This window comes from Pipistrellus hanaki (genome assembly GCF_964339955.1).
Source record: "Pipistrellus hanaki genome assembly, chromosome: 1".
Taxonomy (NCBI): Eukaryota; Metazoa; Chordata; class Mammalia; order Chiroptera; family Vespertilionidae; genus Pipistrellus; species Pipistrellus hanaki.
The window spans coordinates 24,735,635-24,748,422 of NC_140503.1; the positions used below are offsets into that span (position 1 = coordinate 24,735,635).

Below are 12,788 nucleotides of genomic sequence, written 5' to 3' on the forward strand. Positions count from 1 at the left end.
AGGCAGGCATACAACCAAGGTAAGGACCCTTCTCCCTATCAATTCATGAAAGGCCCATGAAGGGGTGCAGTGACCCCAGCCCTAGAATTGAGGGCTTCATTGGAGGGCGTTATGTGGAAAAGTTAAGTTCTACCCGTCCTCACCTCTATGATGGGGGAGGCCCGATGCCACAGAGCAGAAGAGCAGGGTGCCTTCGGAAAGCCGCTCCTTGGAAAGTCATTGGAAATGACCAGATGGGAGTAAATGACCAGATGCTCAGCCTGGCTTTCTCTGTGTTTTTCCTACAAGGGGTTGGGCTGCCAGTCTCCCACCTCACCCAGGAAACCAGGGTGGGTACTGCCAGAGGCCCTTCCTCTGATGGCATCATAGGGCCCGACAAGGTGCCTGGCCCCCACAGCAGTCATTGTGTGACATCCTGACTGAAAATGCCCAGTGTTCCCCTCCCCACAGGGCTAGGCCTGGCTCAGAGCCTCTCGGTGCAGGAAGAAACCGGTGGATGGATCTGTCACTTTTTCTTGACTCGGTCCTGCTGCCAGTTTGTTGTTGTTGTTGTTTTGTTTTGGTATTTATTTATTTATTTATTTATTTATAGAAAGCATTGGAAAGCTAAATGGGACCTCCAGCCAAGTGTGAGCTCAGCCCCGCCCCCTTCCCACACCAGGCTGGTCTCTCTGTTGGAGGCTAGATCAACCTCAAGTCTCCTAATGAGGTCCTTCTCTCTCTTCCCCAAATCCCTAAAGTTTAGGACAGTCCTATGCAAATTAGCGGCTTTTAATGAGCCTCTAAACTGCTCAGAGGAAAAAAAAAAAAATGCTCTCACAGCTGAAAGCAAGCACCCTGGGCCAGAGCTGGACAGGAGGGAGCAAGTTGCTGCTTTTGCCCCTCAAGGAAGGCAGCTGGGGCGTGGGTGGAGTTCTGGGTTGGGACTCAGAAAGCCTGGAGGTGATTCCTGGCCTTTCCCAGCTGGAGGCATCCGGCAACTCACTGAACCCGGAGTCTGAACCACACGTGTGAATGGGGAGCCCGTCCCGCTGGGCTGCGTGGTGTTAAATGTGACAGGGCCTGCGACACAGCACAGTGTCAGCACTGGAGGAGGAGGGACCCCTGTGACAGCATTCTAAGGGGTAGGCCTTTCCCAAGGAAGCTTAGCTGAAGAGAGGATTGGGAGACTTTTTCAAGAGGAAATACCTCCTGTTCACCTGCACAGGAAAAGGCCTCCGAGTGTGGCAAAGGATGTGGAGGAGATTCTCAGGAGGTGAGGAGGCCCTTTCCTGGGACAGCTGTGTGCAGAGACGGGACAAGGGGAAAAGACGCAGGGATCCCTGGAGAGGACGCAGAGCCTCGTCTTCGCTGCCAGTCCTCACCGGAAGTCCTCCAGCTCTGGGAACCACCCCCGCTGCCTTAATCTGAATGTGTCCCCTACAAAACCAGGACTCAGTTGGGAGAACCCCACTGGGGACCTGTTCCCGTCTAAAGCTGCTTCCCAGCCTGGGGTCTTGCAATCTGGATAGCGGCCAATGTGCCCACTCCCACCCACCAGCCTGGAGCCATGAGATGGGCTTTCCCCCGACCCCCGCTCTAGTCCCACCCTAAAGCATGGCCAGTAATGTTCTGTACTCTCCAGGAGGGTTTGGAGGGGGCAGCTGAATGGGTGGAGCCAAAAAGGAGAATTTCAAAGAGAACATTGTAGCCACACCAAAGTATGGTGCCACCTTGTGGCCATCTGGGTTCTCTCCAGCCGCTGGGACTTCCTAGTATTAGCGTGCAGGGCACCCGTTGGGGACAACTCAGCCTTTTAGGAAATGATGCCCACCCAGAAGCCACCCAAAGAAAGAGACAACTGCCACCAAGGTTTACCCACTTTTATTTGTCATAAAACAAGCTACAACTAGTGTCCCTCCCTCCTCACAAGGAAAACCACACAGCACAGCTACACGGGCAAGGAGGAGGAGGAGGAAGCCTGGGGGAAGCTGGGTTTCTCCAGGAGGCGGCTTCTCCGTGTTGGATGCTTCCAGCAGGCCCAGAGGGGACTGGGTCTCCCGGCAGGGCCATCCAGTGCCGGCACACACCAGTTCTCGGGTGGAAATGGGTGAGGGCTGCCTTTCCACATGCCCACGTTGGGATAGGGCCTCCAGTCTTCTGGAGACGAACTCTAGGGCCTTTGCCAGGACAGCCAGAACCTTCAGCTCATGTCAAAAAGGACCCTACCCCAAGCCAGGCCTTGAGGGGCCGGCTCTCCAGACTCAGGTGGGAAACACCATCTGCAAGGTGGGTGCACCTTTGGGAACACTGGGATGCGATGCCAGGTGAGGTCAGGTTTGCAAGAGCAAGCCGATAGGGGCACCAACCCCGGGGGACCCGCCCTCCCTCTCTGCTGCCATAGCTGCTCCTGGGATGAGGCACTAAGCGTCACTTGCTCTCTGAGTGTGCATGGTCACCTGGGCAGAAAAAGCTGCTCTGCCTGAAGGCAGGGCAGCCCCCACTGGAACCTGGGAACAGGTCTGAGGAAAACGAGGCCCGAGGCCAGTATGCCCCCAGGCGGTTATTATTCCTGCCCTTCCCGGAGAGGCAGAAGCAGGAGGCCCAAGGTCAGGGTCTTGCTGAAATTGGCCTCAAGCCTGGAAACTCTTAAAAGCATTTGAGGAAACAGGAAGAACCTCAGGGTTTAAAAAAAAAAAAAATGAAACCATTCGGTTACCTATGAGGTACTGGGCCCAACTCCTCCCTCAGGCTGCGCTGATCTCTGAGAGGGCGGGGCGGGGAGCGGGGAGGGAACACCCAGTGTGACCTGGCAGCCCAGGTCTCAGAAGCCTCACCTGCCGGCCTGCAGGGGAGGAGCCCTTCTGTGGCCCTGCACTCCCCAACGATGCGTTCTGTCCTCTTCTGCAGTGGCTTAAATACTGACCTCTAAATAAAAGCCCCACTGCGTGCCTTTTTCCTCTTTGCCCTCCCTCTCATGTTTTACACAGAGTAGGTACTAAATGGGGGTGGGAGGGGAATGTTGCAACTGATCAATGCAAATCCTCTGAGGACATCTGCACAGGGGTCACTGGAATCCTGGTCTGGCCACCCGGGGCCACCTGGGGGTCTGGGTAACATGGAGAACTGGTGTCTTAGCTGCCTATTTCCCTCGCTCCAGGGGCAACTCCCGCCCCTCCCCCAACCCAAGCTCCCTTGAGAAGGCCAACAGAGATGTGGCTTGCCAACCTTGACAGCGTGGGGCGATTCCCTCCTCTCACCAAAGGAGACTGGGGGTGTCTGCAGGGAGCGGGAGGGCCCCCATCCATGTGTGCACAGGGTCAGTTTCCAAACAGAAGGCAGGGGGGCTGGGGACTCAGCCCTGGGTTCTCGGAAGCTGGGCCGCGTGGCCAGAGCTTCCACACGCAGAGCAGGGAGCGGGAGGGAATAAACAAACAGCAATGCCAATGCCTGTACAAAAGAACTATACAATTTACATATATATTTATATACAGTATATAAATCTCTTTCTTCTCAGTCCCACAACACCTCCCTCCCCACCCCCCAAAAAAAACCCTAAAAGTTGTCAGTAGCAGATCCAAAAACTTACAAAAAGAGAGAATACACAATCATTCTTCCCTTTCCTTTTCCCACTGTGGTATTAGATATTGGTGTTTACAAAGGAAACCAAAAAAAGAACACACGCAAATAAGAGTTATTAAAAGTGCAAACAGGGTGGGCACCACTCATGTTACATGGGATGTGGCTGGGCCGTGGCAAGGTCGAAGGTCAGGTGTCTGGTGATCCGTCCCGTCTCCCTGGTCTCGCCACCTGCCCTTTGGTTTTCTGCTTCTTAGACGAGGCGTCCTACTGAGAAGGGGGGATAGAAACAAGAAGAGGGTAGAGCTGGGTTATGAGCAGTCCAACTCCACGGATCCATTTCCCCCTAAGAGCAGCCTTTTTTTTTCACCTGCTGCTGGATAACGGGCTGGGGCAGGGCACAGGTAGCCTACACTTGCAGCTAAGCCCACGTTTTACCAGCCCATTCTCTGCCACCAGGAGGCATCGTCACATGGCAACTGGAACAAGTGTGGCTTTGCTCTCTGCACAAACCACACTTCTCCCAGATGCCAGCCTTTCAACCGGGGCTGGCAGAGCGGCCAGTGCTCATCTATTGTATTATACAGGTGGGGGTGGCGGGATCCTCACAGCGCTCACCAACCTTTCTCCTGTATCCTCGGTGAAAAGAGACAAAAAGAAATTGGGAGACTCGGTTCCTTGGCCAATCCCTCCACTCCCGCTGCAGTACCAGAGCTGCACGAGGGGGCCCACGGAGCAGACCCCAGAAAGAAGGCAACTTACTGAATGGGTTTGTGCCTGCTCGTTTTCCCTGGGGGGAGCTGCCAAGACTACCACCTGCAACAAATAGGAACACGTGACGCTCAAGTGGCCTTGACCCAGAGAACTGGCAGAGCTTCCTCTCCATCCCCTCTTGCTCCAGAAGGGAGTGGTCGTGGGAAAGAGCCAGGGGTTGCGTTGTGCTTCCGGTTCTGTGGGTGTCGGCAGTCCTGCTCTGCCTGAGGGAGCTCATTGCTAGCCAACACCTTCCAACAAAGTCGCTTTGCCATCAGGCCAGGGGGCCTCCCTGGAATCCCCTCAGCTGTTCACTCAGAAGAGCTTTTGTGCCGATGGACACATTTGTATAACCTGGACACTTCTTGGTCCTGGTTCTCCAAGTCACCGAATGTCAGAGGTGGAATCATCTTTGCGACCAGCTGGTCCCTCCCTTTTACTTGACATATCTGGAAACCGAGGCTCAGAGCAGTTGAGTGACTTAACCAGGGTCCAAGGTGTGTTCTGTAACACACATCCCGCCCCACAGGGAGGCTCCTGTGGGGCCCAGGTCTTCTAAAGGAAGAGTGGGCAGCTGGGAGGCAGCACACCAGGAGTCATGTGACTGGAGCCATGTGACTATGCATGCCCATCACCCTCTGGGTAAATCTGAAGAATGGGAGTTAGGACCAAGGCCCTACTGCTCCTGCTCTGCCTCTCACAGAATTATCCCGAGGATGGAGAATCTGTGGAGGCTGAGAGAGGGCTGTGAGGAGTATGAAGTGTGGTGGGATCCATGCCACCCACTGGTCATGGGAGCCCACCATTCCAGGTGCCTCCAGTTATGCTAACCTTCCTGGAGACCTGAGAGGGAGAGGACCCGGAGTGGGCTGGGCACGGGGCAGATGTTGTATAGCCAATGCTACACGGATAGGCAGGCAGGTGGGAAGTGGCAGCGCCATCCATCATGGGCTCCAGACAACTGGCTTCTCCCAGTCATGAGCTGAGCCTTCCGCAGCCCCGCCCACCCGCTGAGAGGAGAAGGACTCCCAGCCAGCAGCAGCCAGCTCTCCCTGTGGGCTCACCGTGCTAGTCCCCTCACATAAGTCCAGTGGTGCACTCCTCATGGCAATTGTATGTGACAGCTGGAAAATGGTCACATTATCCCCCCAGGAGGCTTGGAGAGGGCATAGCAAACTCAGACCTGGCTCTCTGCTTTCAAACCACCAAGGAGGAAGTGGGCACCAGGGGCCTGACCCAGAGCAGACGGCATCCAGGGCAATCCAGGGGAAGTTGCCATTTTTCAAAAATAGAGGAATTAGTCTCCACCCTGCCTGTCTCACAGGAGGGTGACAGTATTCCTGATAAAGGTGCTTTATAAACTGGGAAGGGCCAGTTAAGAAAGAGGCCCAGCCTTTTTCTGCTACAGAGAATTCCCCTCCTGTGAGGAGTCTGGTTGCTAAAAATACCCGTCTGTGTTCAAGAGTCATTTCCAAAAAATTTGGTCCCGCAGATCCAAAGCTGCTTCCCCCAACCCTTCCGTGCCCCCATCTGGCATGCAAGCCCCTCTCAGCCCACCAGAGGGCAGCACATGACACCAGATGACCAAGGAACGGGCTCCGTTCCCTACAACCATCTACCTAAGTGGCCTCCAAGGCTCCAAGACAGGCCACAAGAGGTAAAGCAACACTTGTTTATTTGAAATGGTTGTTGGCTTTTCATTCCTGAATACAGATGAAATTTGCCACTTCAGAACCTGCCAAGCATCCATGGGCGAGTCTTGTTGTCAGGAGGGAGGGGGACATGTGTCCCACTGTTAGGTCCTGCATCCTTTCTTTGAGAACGTCAGATGTTATTGATCCAGGCAGCTTTCAAAGCAGCAGAGGGACCAGGGAAGCTGCTTTCAGTCCATGGGTGTATTCCCCTAGTATTATTAGTTTGCTTTTATACATTCACCATGAACCAGATCTGGGCTAAGCTCTTCACATGCACCATCTTGTGAAATCTTCACACCAAACATATGAAATAAATAACATCATCTCCATTTTGCAGGTGAGGAAGCTGAGGCTCAGAGAGTTTAAGTAACCTGCTCAAGACTGCAGAGCTAGTAAGAGGCAGAGTTGGGGGCTGCCTTCAGGGCCTGTGCAGCAGCCGGGATTGTCAGCCTCCTGGTGCCCAGCAAGGATGGAGTGGCCCCCAGGTCACCACACTCTGCCTCCTCTAGGCCTGGGTGCTGTGTGGACCATAACTACCCTCATGGGCAGGGGACCAAGGACAGAGTCGCTATAGGCCTGCGTGTCCATCCCTGCTCTGCTCAGAAGCGCTCCTGGCCGGGCCTGGGGTCTACACTAATTCTGGGTGGTCACTTTCCAATACTGGCCTCTGCATGTACTCTGTGAAAAAAGCACAGATCCCATGTATGTCAAAGCAGGATGTCACCACAAGAGGCAAACCCTCATCAATTCATTCACTCGGTTGACAAGGTTCTAATGGACTGCTACCAGGTGCCATGCACGGTGCTAGAGGCAAGGGACTGAAAAGGCACAGTCCATAGCTTTAAGGGGAAACAGACAGTAAAGTGCAACACAGTGTGGTAAGTGCTACTGCCAGAGGCAGGAATCTCATGAAGAAGAACAGTAATATTGGCATTCTATTGAGCTTTCAGGCATTATGATAAATGCTCTCACTCGCTGTCTCACTGAGTAGGCACAACAGCCCTACGAGGTTGATGCTCTAGTTATGCCCATTTTACAGATGGAGAAACTGGAGCCCAGCTGAGTAGTTGGTGTGTGGTGAAAGAGCTAGTCTGCAGCAGAAGCAGGGTTTGAACCATGACACTGGTGACACCAAGAACTCTGGGGACACCAAGTGGCATCCTCACCGGATGGAAGTGCCCAAGTGAATAGGTCACTCACCCCAGAACCGGGGCCAAAACCCAGAGATGGAGGGGGCAGGCCCTGAGTCTGGATACCTGTGGTGACTGCCATGCAGTCCCTGGGTTTACACCATCCATTGAGGGTTAGAATGAGGACAAGGCCTTGGGTCTCTTCCTAGGTGGCCTCGCCTTTTCCAAAGCTGGCATTTCAAATAAGTCAGCATCACCCCAGTCAGAACCATCAGCCCAGACCCTTCACTTGCTCTACAGATCGTCTCATCTTCAGACGCATCCCACCTGACACGCCCTAACATGCTCGGTGCCTTCCCTGGCCCCTATGCACCCTCTACTCTCCTTTCCATGCCGCCCACCTCAGTGAATGGACCCCCATCCAGCTATCCATCATCCCCATCTCCGCTCAGCCACCACGTCCTGCCTCTCTCAAAACCGCCCCCCCTTTCATCCCCACTGGGTTTCTCATAACTTGGCCCTCCCTCATCTCCTGCCTGGACAAGGCCACAGCCACCTGTTGGGTACTAGGCCTTGTTTATCTCCATTCTGTTTCCCACGCTGCAGCAAGAATAATTTTTTAAAGCAAAACTGGTCTATAGTTTCTCACACTGAGCCCCTTCAACAGCTTCCCACTAACCTAATAAAGTTGAAACTCACCTTGTTTCCTGCCCCACCCTTCCCCTCCATCCTCAGACATGCACTGCAGCCACACTCACGCCTCTGAGTTCCTCTCACACTCGGTGTCCTCCCCTCGGCACTTGGCCTCTTCCTTTCCCTCATCTGGCCTGTCTGCTGGGCCAGCTCCTACTGATTCCTTGGGCACTGGTTAAGACCAGGGTTGGCAAACTTCCCTGTGAAGGACCTGATAGCATATATTTTAGGTTTTGTGGGCCATGTACTGTATCTATCATTCCTTCATCTTAAAAAAAAAAAAAAATCATATCCCTTTAAAAATACAAAAACCATTCTTGCTCACAGACCATATGAAAACAGGCCACAGACTAGACTGGGCTCACAGCCAGGGTGTGCTGATCCCTGGTTTAGACATCAGCTCCTTCAAGAAGTTTTCCAAGGCTGCCTGGCCCCACGCTGATTTCGGTGCCCCTACCTATGTCCCTATGATATTCTGTACTTGTCTGCCTGCGACAGAGATAATTAGATGCTGGCCAGACTCCATCCTCTCCTCCTCTGCTGGGCTCCCAGCCTTCCTTACTGTCAGGTGCAGTCCAGTGACTGAGATTGGCCAGTGAAATACGGGAGGTGACATGTGTCACTGCAAGGCTGGCCCATAAAACTCCCCGTGTGCACTGCTCCATGCTTTACCCCTGACTGGGGATGCAGATGACCCCACGGTGACCTTGGGAGCCACCTGATAAAGATGGCACATTCTTAGCCAGGATTTTAAAGTGTGGAGCAATCCCTACTCTTTCCTTCCCCTACTCACCACACACACACACACACACACACACACACACACACACACACAATGACTTAGAATCATGCTGAACTGTTACATGGAAGAGACAACCAATTTCCACTGTGCTGAGCATTGCAGGTGTGGGTCTGCACCTGGCCTAGCCTCACACACTCTCACGGCGCTTATCACAACATGTGTAAACATGTTCATGTCTAAGGAAGGATGGGGACCTTGTTCATCTCTTCCTCCAGTGTGCAGGCATCCAGCATGAAGCATAGCATTCTCCCAGGTCACAGCTGAATAAATGAGCAGCTGGGATCCCATTGATTGGCGAGCCCTTGGTCCCTGGGCCTGGTGGGGCACGTATTGCAAGGCCAGGAACCCAGGGGCGAGCACTCACCTTCTTTGCTCACACCCAGGCAGCCCTTCAGCTCGGGCAGCGAGATGACCTTGTCCTTGTTCAGGTCACAGTAGTCGGTGAAACGCCGGGCGCATTTCTTGGGCTTGGCTTTCTTCTTCACGTAGCGCTTGAAGGGCTTCATCTCCCGCTTGTTGATGTCGTTGCTGCTGTTGCTGTCCAGCTGGCTGAAGTACCAGTGCACCACTCGCTCCTCCAGGGTGTGGCTGGGGTCCGGCTCTGAGAACCTGGGCCACGGACAGACACCCCCACCCCAGAGAGCACTGCTCAGATGCCGTAGGAACCATCAGCCCCACCAGATTCTCTCCCGTAGCTCAGGTGGTGGGCTGTGGGCAGCCAGGAAGACATGGCTCCTCTAGCCGAGACCTCTCACAGCCACTCAGCCCGTACAGAATCAAGCCATCCTCTCCAGCCTGGATGGCCCAAGTCCAGTGAACGACTTTATCACATGAATCTCCTTCACTTTCTACCATAGCAGTTCTTGTACAAGATGGGTGTTCAGACATACTGGCTGGACTTAACTCACCTGAGAAAACCACAGCTTGGATCTGAGCTGTCCTTCTCCTGGCCTAGTGTCCCCTGCCAGACAAGCTGCTCTTCACACATGAACATGTATGAATGTGGCTCAAATGCACGTGACTATGGGGAAGGGTGCTCTGAGTGGGTACCACACCCCCGGGTCCCGGGAGGGCTTCCAGAGTTGGAGGCGCAGCCCCTGGCCCTAAGCTGCTCGCTGTCTCAGCGACACAGAGCCCCAGACAGGAACGCAGGCATGGAGAACTCGGTGTGGAGTGTGACGTTCCTGTGGCCCATCACTGTCCCGTAGGCATTGAGAGAAGGCCGTAGGAGGCACACAGCAAAGGTTCTAAACTGGCCATCCCAGGCCTGCTAGAGGCAAGTCCACAGAGAAGGAGGGCCCGGCGGGCCACATGCTAACAAGAATGCCAGCGACTCTGCTGAGAAGCATTTCACCAGAGTAACCACAACAGCCTGCTGGTGTGTGCGGCACAGCAGCAGGCATGGCTCACAGCCACCAACATGTGGTGACCCCACAGTGACACTGCCTGCACTGTAACTGCCCATGCGGCTCATCCCTCGTTTTGGTCACTGATGCCTCATTTCTCCCCAGAAGGACTCCGGGTGCTAGCTGATATTTAAACCTCTGAAAGCCAGGGATGGGTCTATTCCAGGGGGAGACTGAGGTCTCCGACCAAAAGGCCAAAGCCCCGGGAGTGAGTATGGATACAAACAGAGTTTCTAAAACTGGCCAGTCCCAGTCCCGCTAGAGGTGAGTCCACAGAGAAGCTTAATGGCAGGAGGTCAGGGGTGGGCCCAGGCCCTTGTGTTCAAACTCCCGGGCAACCTTCCCGTGGCAGAGGGTGTAAGACTGAGCCCGGGAGTTCCACATCCAGATACTTAGTCTGCAGGGCGCTGGGGCAGACAGGTAACCACCATGCATCAGAAGCAAGACCGAGGGGCTCCCTGCTCCAAAGGGGTCCTAGCTCAGGGGCTCGGGGTCTGCCAGAACATTCTGCAGCTGAGCCTGGCAAGAAAAAAATTCAAGGCACTTGCCAACGCCTTGGGGTTCCCCGCCAGGGTTTGCTGAGTTTTCCAGATGGGAGGGGACTACCCTGAACCCCTCCCCTATGGATGGACAAGCCAGCAAACTCCCTCCGCTTCCTACCCCCAAGTGACCTCAACGTTTAGGGAAAAAGAAGTTTCATTACTGCTAATGCCCAGTCCTCATTAAGTGGATTGCAGTCTTGGGCAGGCCCCCTGGGCACCCTGGACTGAGTCCAAGAGAGCGCAATTAGTGGATCTGCCAGCGGGACCTCATCCTGACAGGTTTAACACGGGAGGACCTGGGAAGGTGGAGACACCAGCTGCCTCGGGCTCCCTGGGAATCCGCTTGTCTATCCTGGGAGCCAGGCTCAGGAGATCTTCGGATCAGGCCTGCAGTTAGTCACCGTGGACCTCAGATTTCTGTCTCTGCCGGTACAGACACCGGGGTGTCTATTTTACCTGCAACATTCATTTTCAAGCCTGCCCTTGCAGGGTGTGCCAGGTGGACAGCAGACAATTCCTGGTCAGGATGCTCATAGTGCAGGGGAGGGTGGCCAGCTCCCTGTGGGAGCGCCCTGCCTGCCTGTGCAGCCCCTAACCTCGAGGGAGGACCCATGGTGGAGGAGCCCCAGGAGAGCTGTTCCAGGTACTCCCACCGGGGTTCTCTAGGGCGGCTGGGGCTGGGCAGGGCCCTCTGGCCAGGGGACCATGAGCGTCCCAGGCAAAGGCAGCTAACCTTTAGGCTCAGCATAGCGTCATGTCTACCTAGAGGCTGGAATAATAAAGTCTCAGTCGCTGAGACGGGAAGGAATGAGGTCATCCCGCCTGCACGCCCTGCCAGGAGCGGCTCGCTGCCTCCAGCACGTGTTCCTGGGGCTCCCGCCGGCCCAGTTCTCAGCACCTCCACTGATGGAGCTGCCTGCACCTACCTTTAGGTTCGTTTGCAGCAAGTAGCCTCTCTTCTCACTGTACAACTCCTGAGAGTTCCCTCCCATGCTGAGAGTTAGTCATTTTGCTCCTGCTCCCCTGATCCCTCCCTTTCTTTTTTTTAAAAAATTGATTTCAGAAAGAGAGAGAAACATCAATGATGAGAGAGAATCATCAACCAGCTGCCTCCTACACACTCCCTACTGGGGATGCAGCCTACAATACGGGCATGTGCCCTGCCTGGGAGTCAAACTGTGACTTCCTGGTTCATAAGTCACTGAGCCACACCAGCCGGGCTTCCCTCCCTTTTTTCCAACTCTCCTTCCTGCCCTGTCTCCCTTGTCCAGAGAGCCATGTTACCGCCCTCCTTGCCCCCAGAACCTCAAGCCTGGAGCAGCCATGCCTTCCGACTGCTGGCCTCCCCTGGTCTTCCTCCAGATCTGGCCCCTGGAGGCTCCAAGGACATTTGCAGAGGAGAGGCCCTCTAGGTCCCATTAAGCAATGCCCCCTTCTCTCTGTCACACTGACACAGCCCCAGCTTGCCTGTGGAACCTGAGGGTCCCCCTCTTTCCTTCCTCCTCCCAGCTGGTGTAGGACTCTTGGCTCTGAACTTCTTTGACCTCCAGATGCTCACACTCCCCCTCAAATACAGAGCTCGGCTCTCCACCGCAAGCAGCAGTGCTAAGGTCCTGCCTTGGAACCCAACGCCTTGTCCAGGCCCAGCTCCCAATGCATTTAAAGCAAGCATTTCTTAGCTTTGGGAGATGGCTTTCTGAGAACCTAGGTAAGCTAGAGTCCTTCTCCCTAGGAAAACGCACACCCACATAGGACTCTGTAGATTTTAGGGATTTAATGGACCCCTATACCTCTTCCAAGGTCACAGACTCAGGTAAAGAACCCTTGATTTAAAGGGAAGAAGATACTCACCACACCCCAAAGAATGTTTAAGCATGAACCTTCCATAAGAAGATGGGGCGAGACAAAACATAGTAACACAGAAGGATTTCAGGATAGTTTTCATATTTCCAACAAAACATAGTAGAACAAAAGAAAACTCTGGAGGCATCTGATTTAAAACTATGTAAAAATCAGGTTTCTGGCTTCGTAACAGCGTTAAGTCCCAGGCCTACCAAGCGTCACAAGATTTAGTTAAAACTGAGATCTGCTGAGTGTCCTGGGCCAGCCAAACCAGCCGTGGGCACAAGTGGAAGACAGGAGGCCTCTGTTAACTAAGGGGAGCCAAGGTTTTCCCAACAGGATGAGGAGGGGCCAGGAGGGCCCCTCCC

The 12,788-nt window shown here is 54.3% G+C and overlaps 1 protein-coding gene across 8 annotated transcripts in view; it reads right to left on the minus strand.

Annotated features, from left to right (window-relative positions):
* Positions 1-1,847: 1,847 nt before the first annotated feature.
* The window catches only part of SMOC1 (SPARC related modular calcium binding 1), a 137,458-nt gene continuing 126,517 nt past the window's right edge, over positions 1,848-12,788 (minus strand). For 4 of the 8 annotated variants that reach the window (XM_084893305.1, XM_084893299.1, XM_084893303.1 and 1 more), the window contains 3 exons: positions 8,995-9,239; positions 4,321-4,374; positions 1,848-3,828 (listed from right to left, as the gene is read on the minus strand). In XM_084893305.1, coding sequence (XP_084749431.1) covers positions 3,812-3,828; positions 4,321-4,374; positions 8,995-9,239 — 316 coding nt within the window. In that variant the 3' untranslated portion in view covers positions 1,848-3,811. The remainder of the gene's footprint in view (positions 3,829-4,320; positions 4,375-8,994; positions 9,240-12,788) is intronic. The other 4 variants (XM_084893302.1, XM_084893301.1, XM_084893298.1 and 1 more) reach the window with 3 other exon arrangements.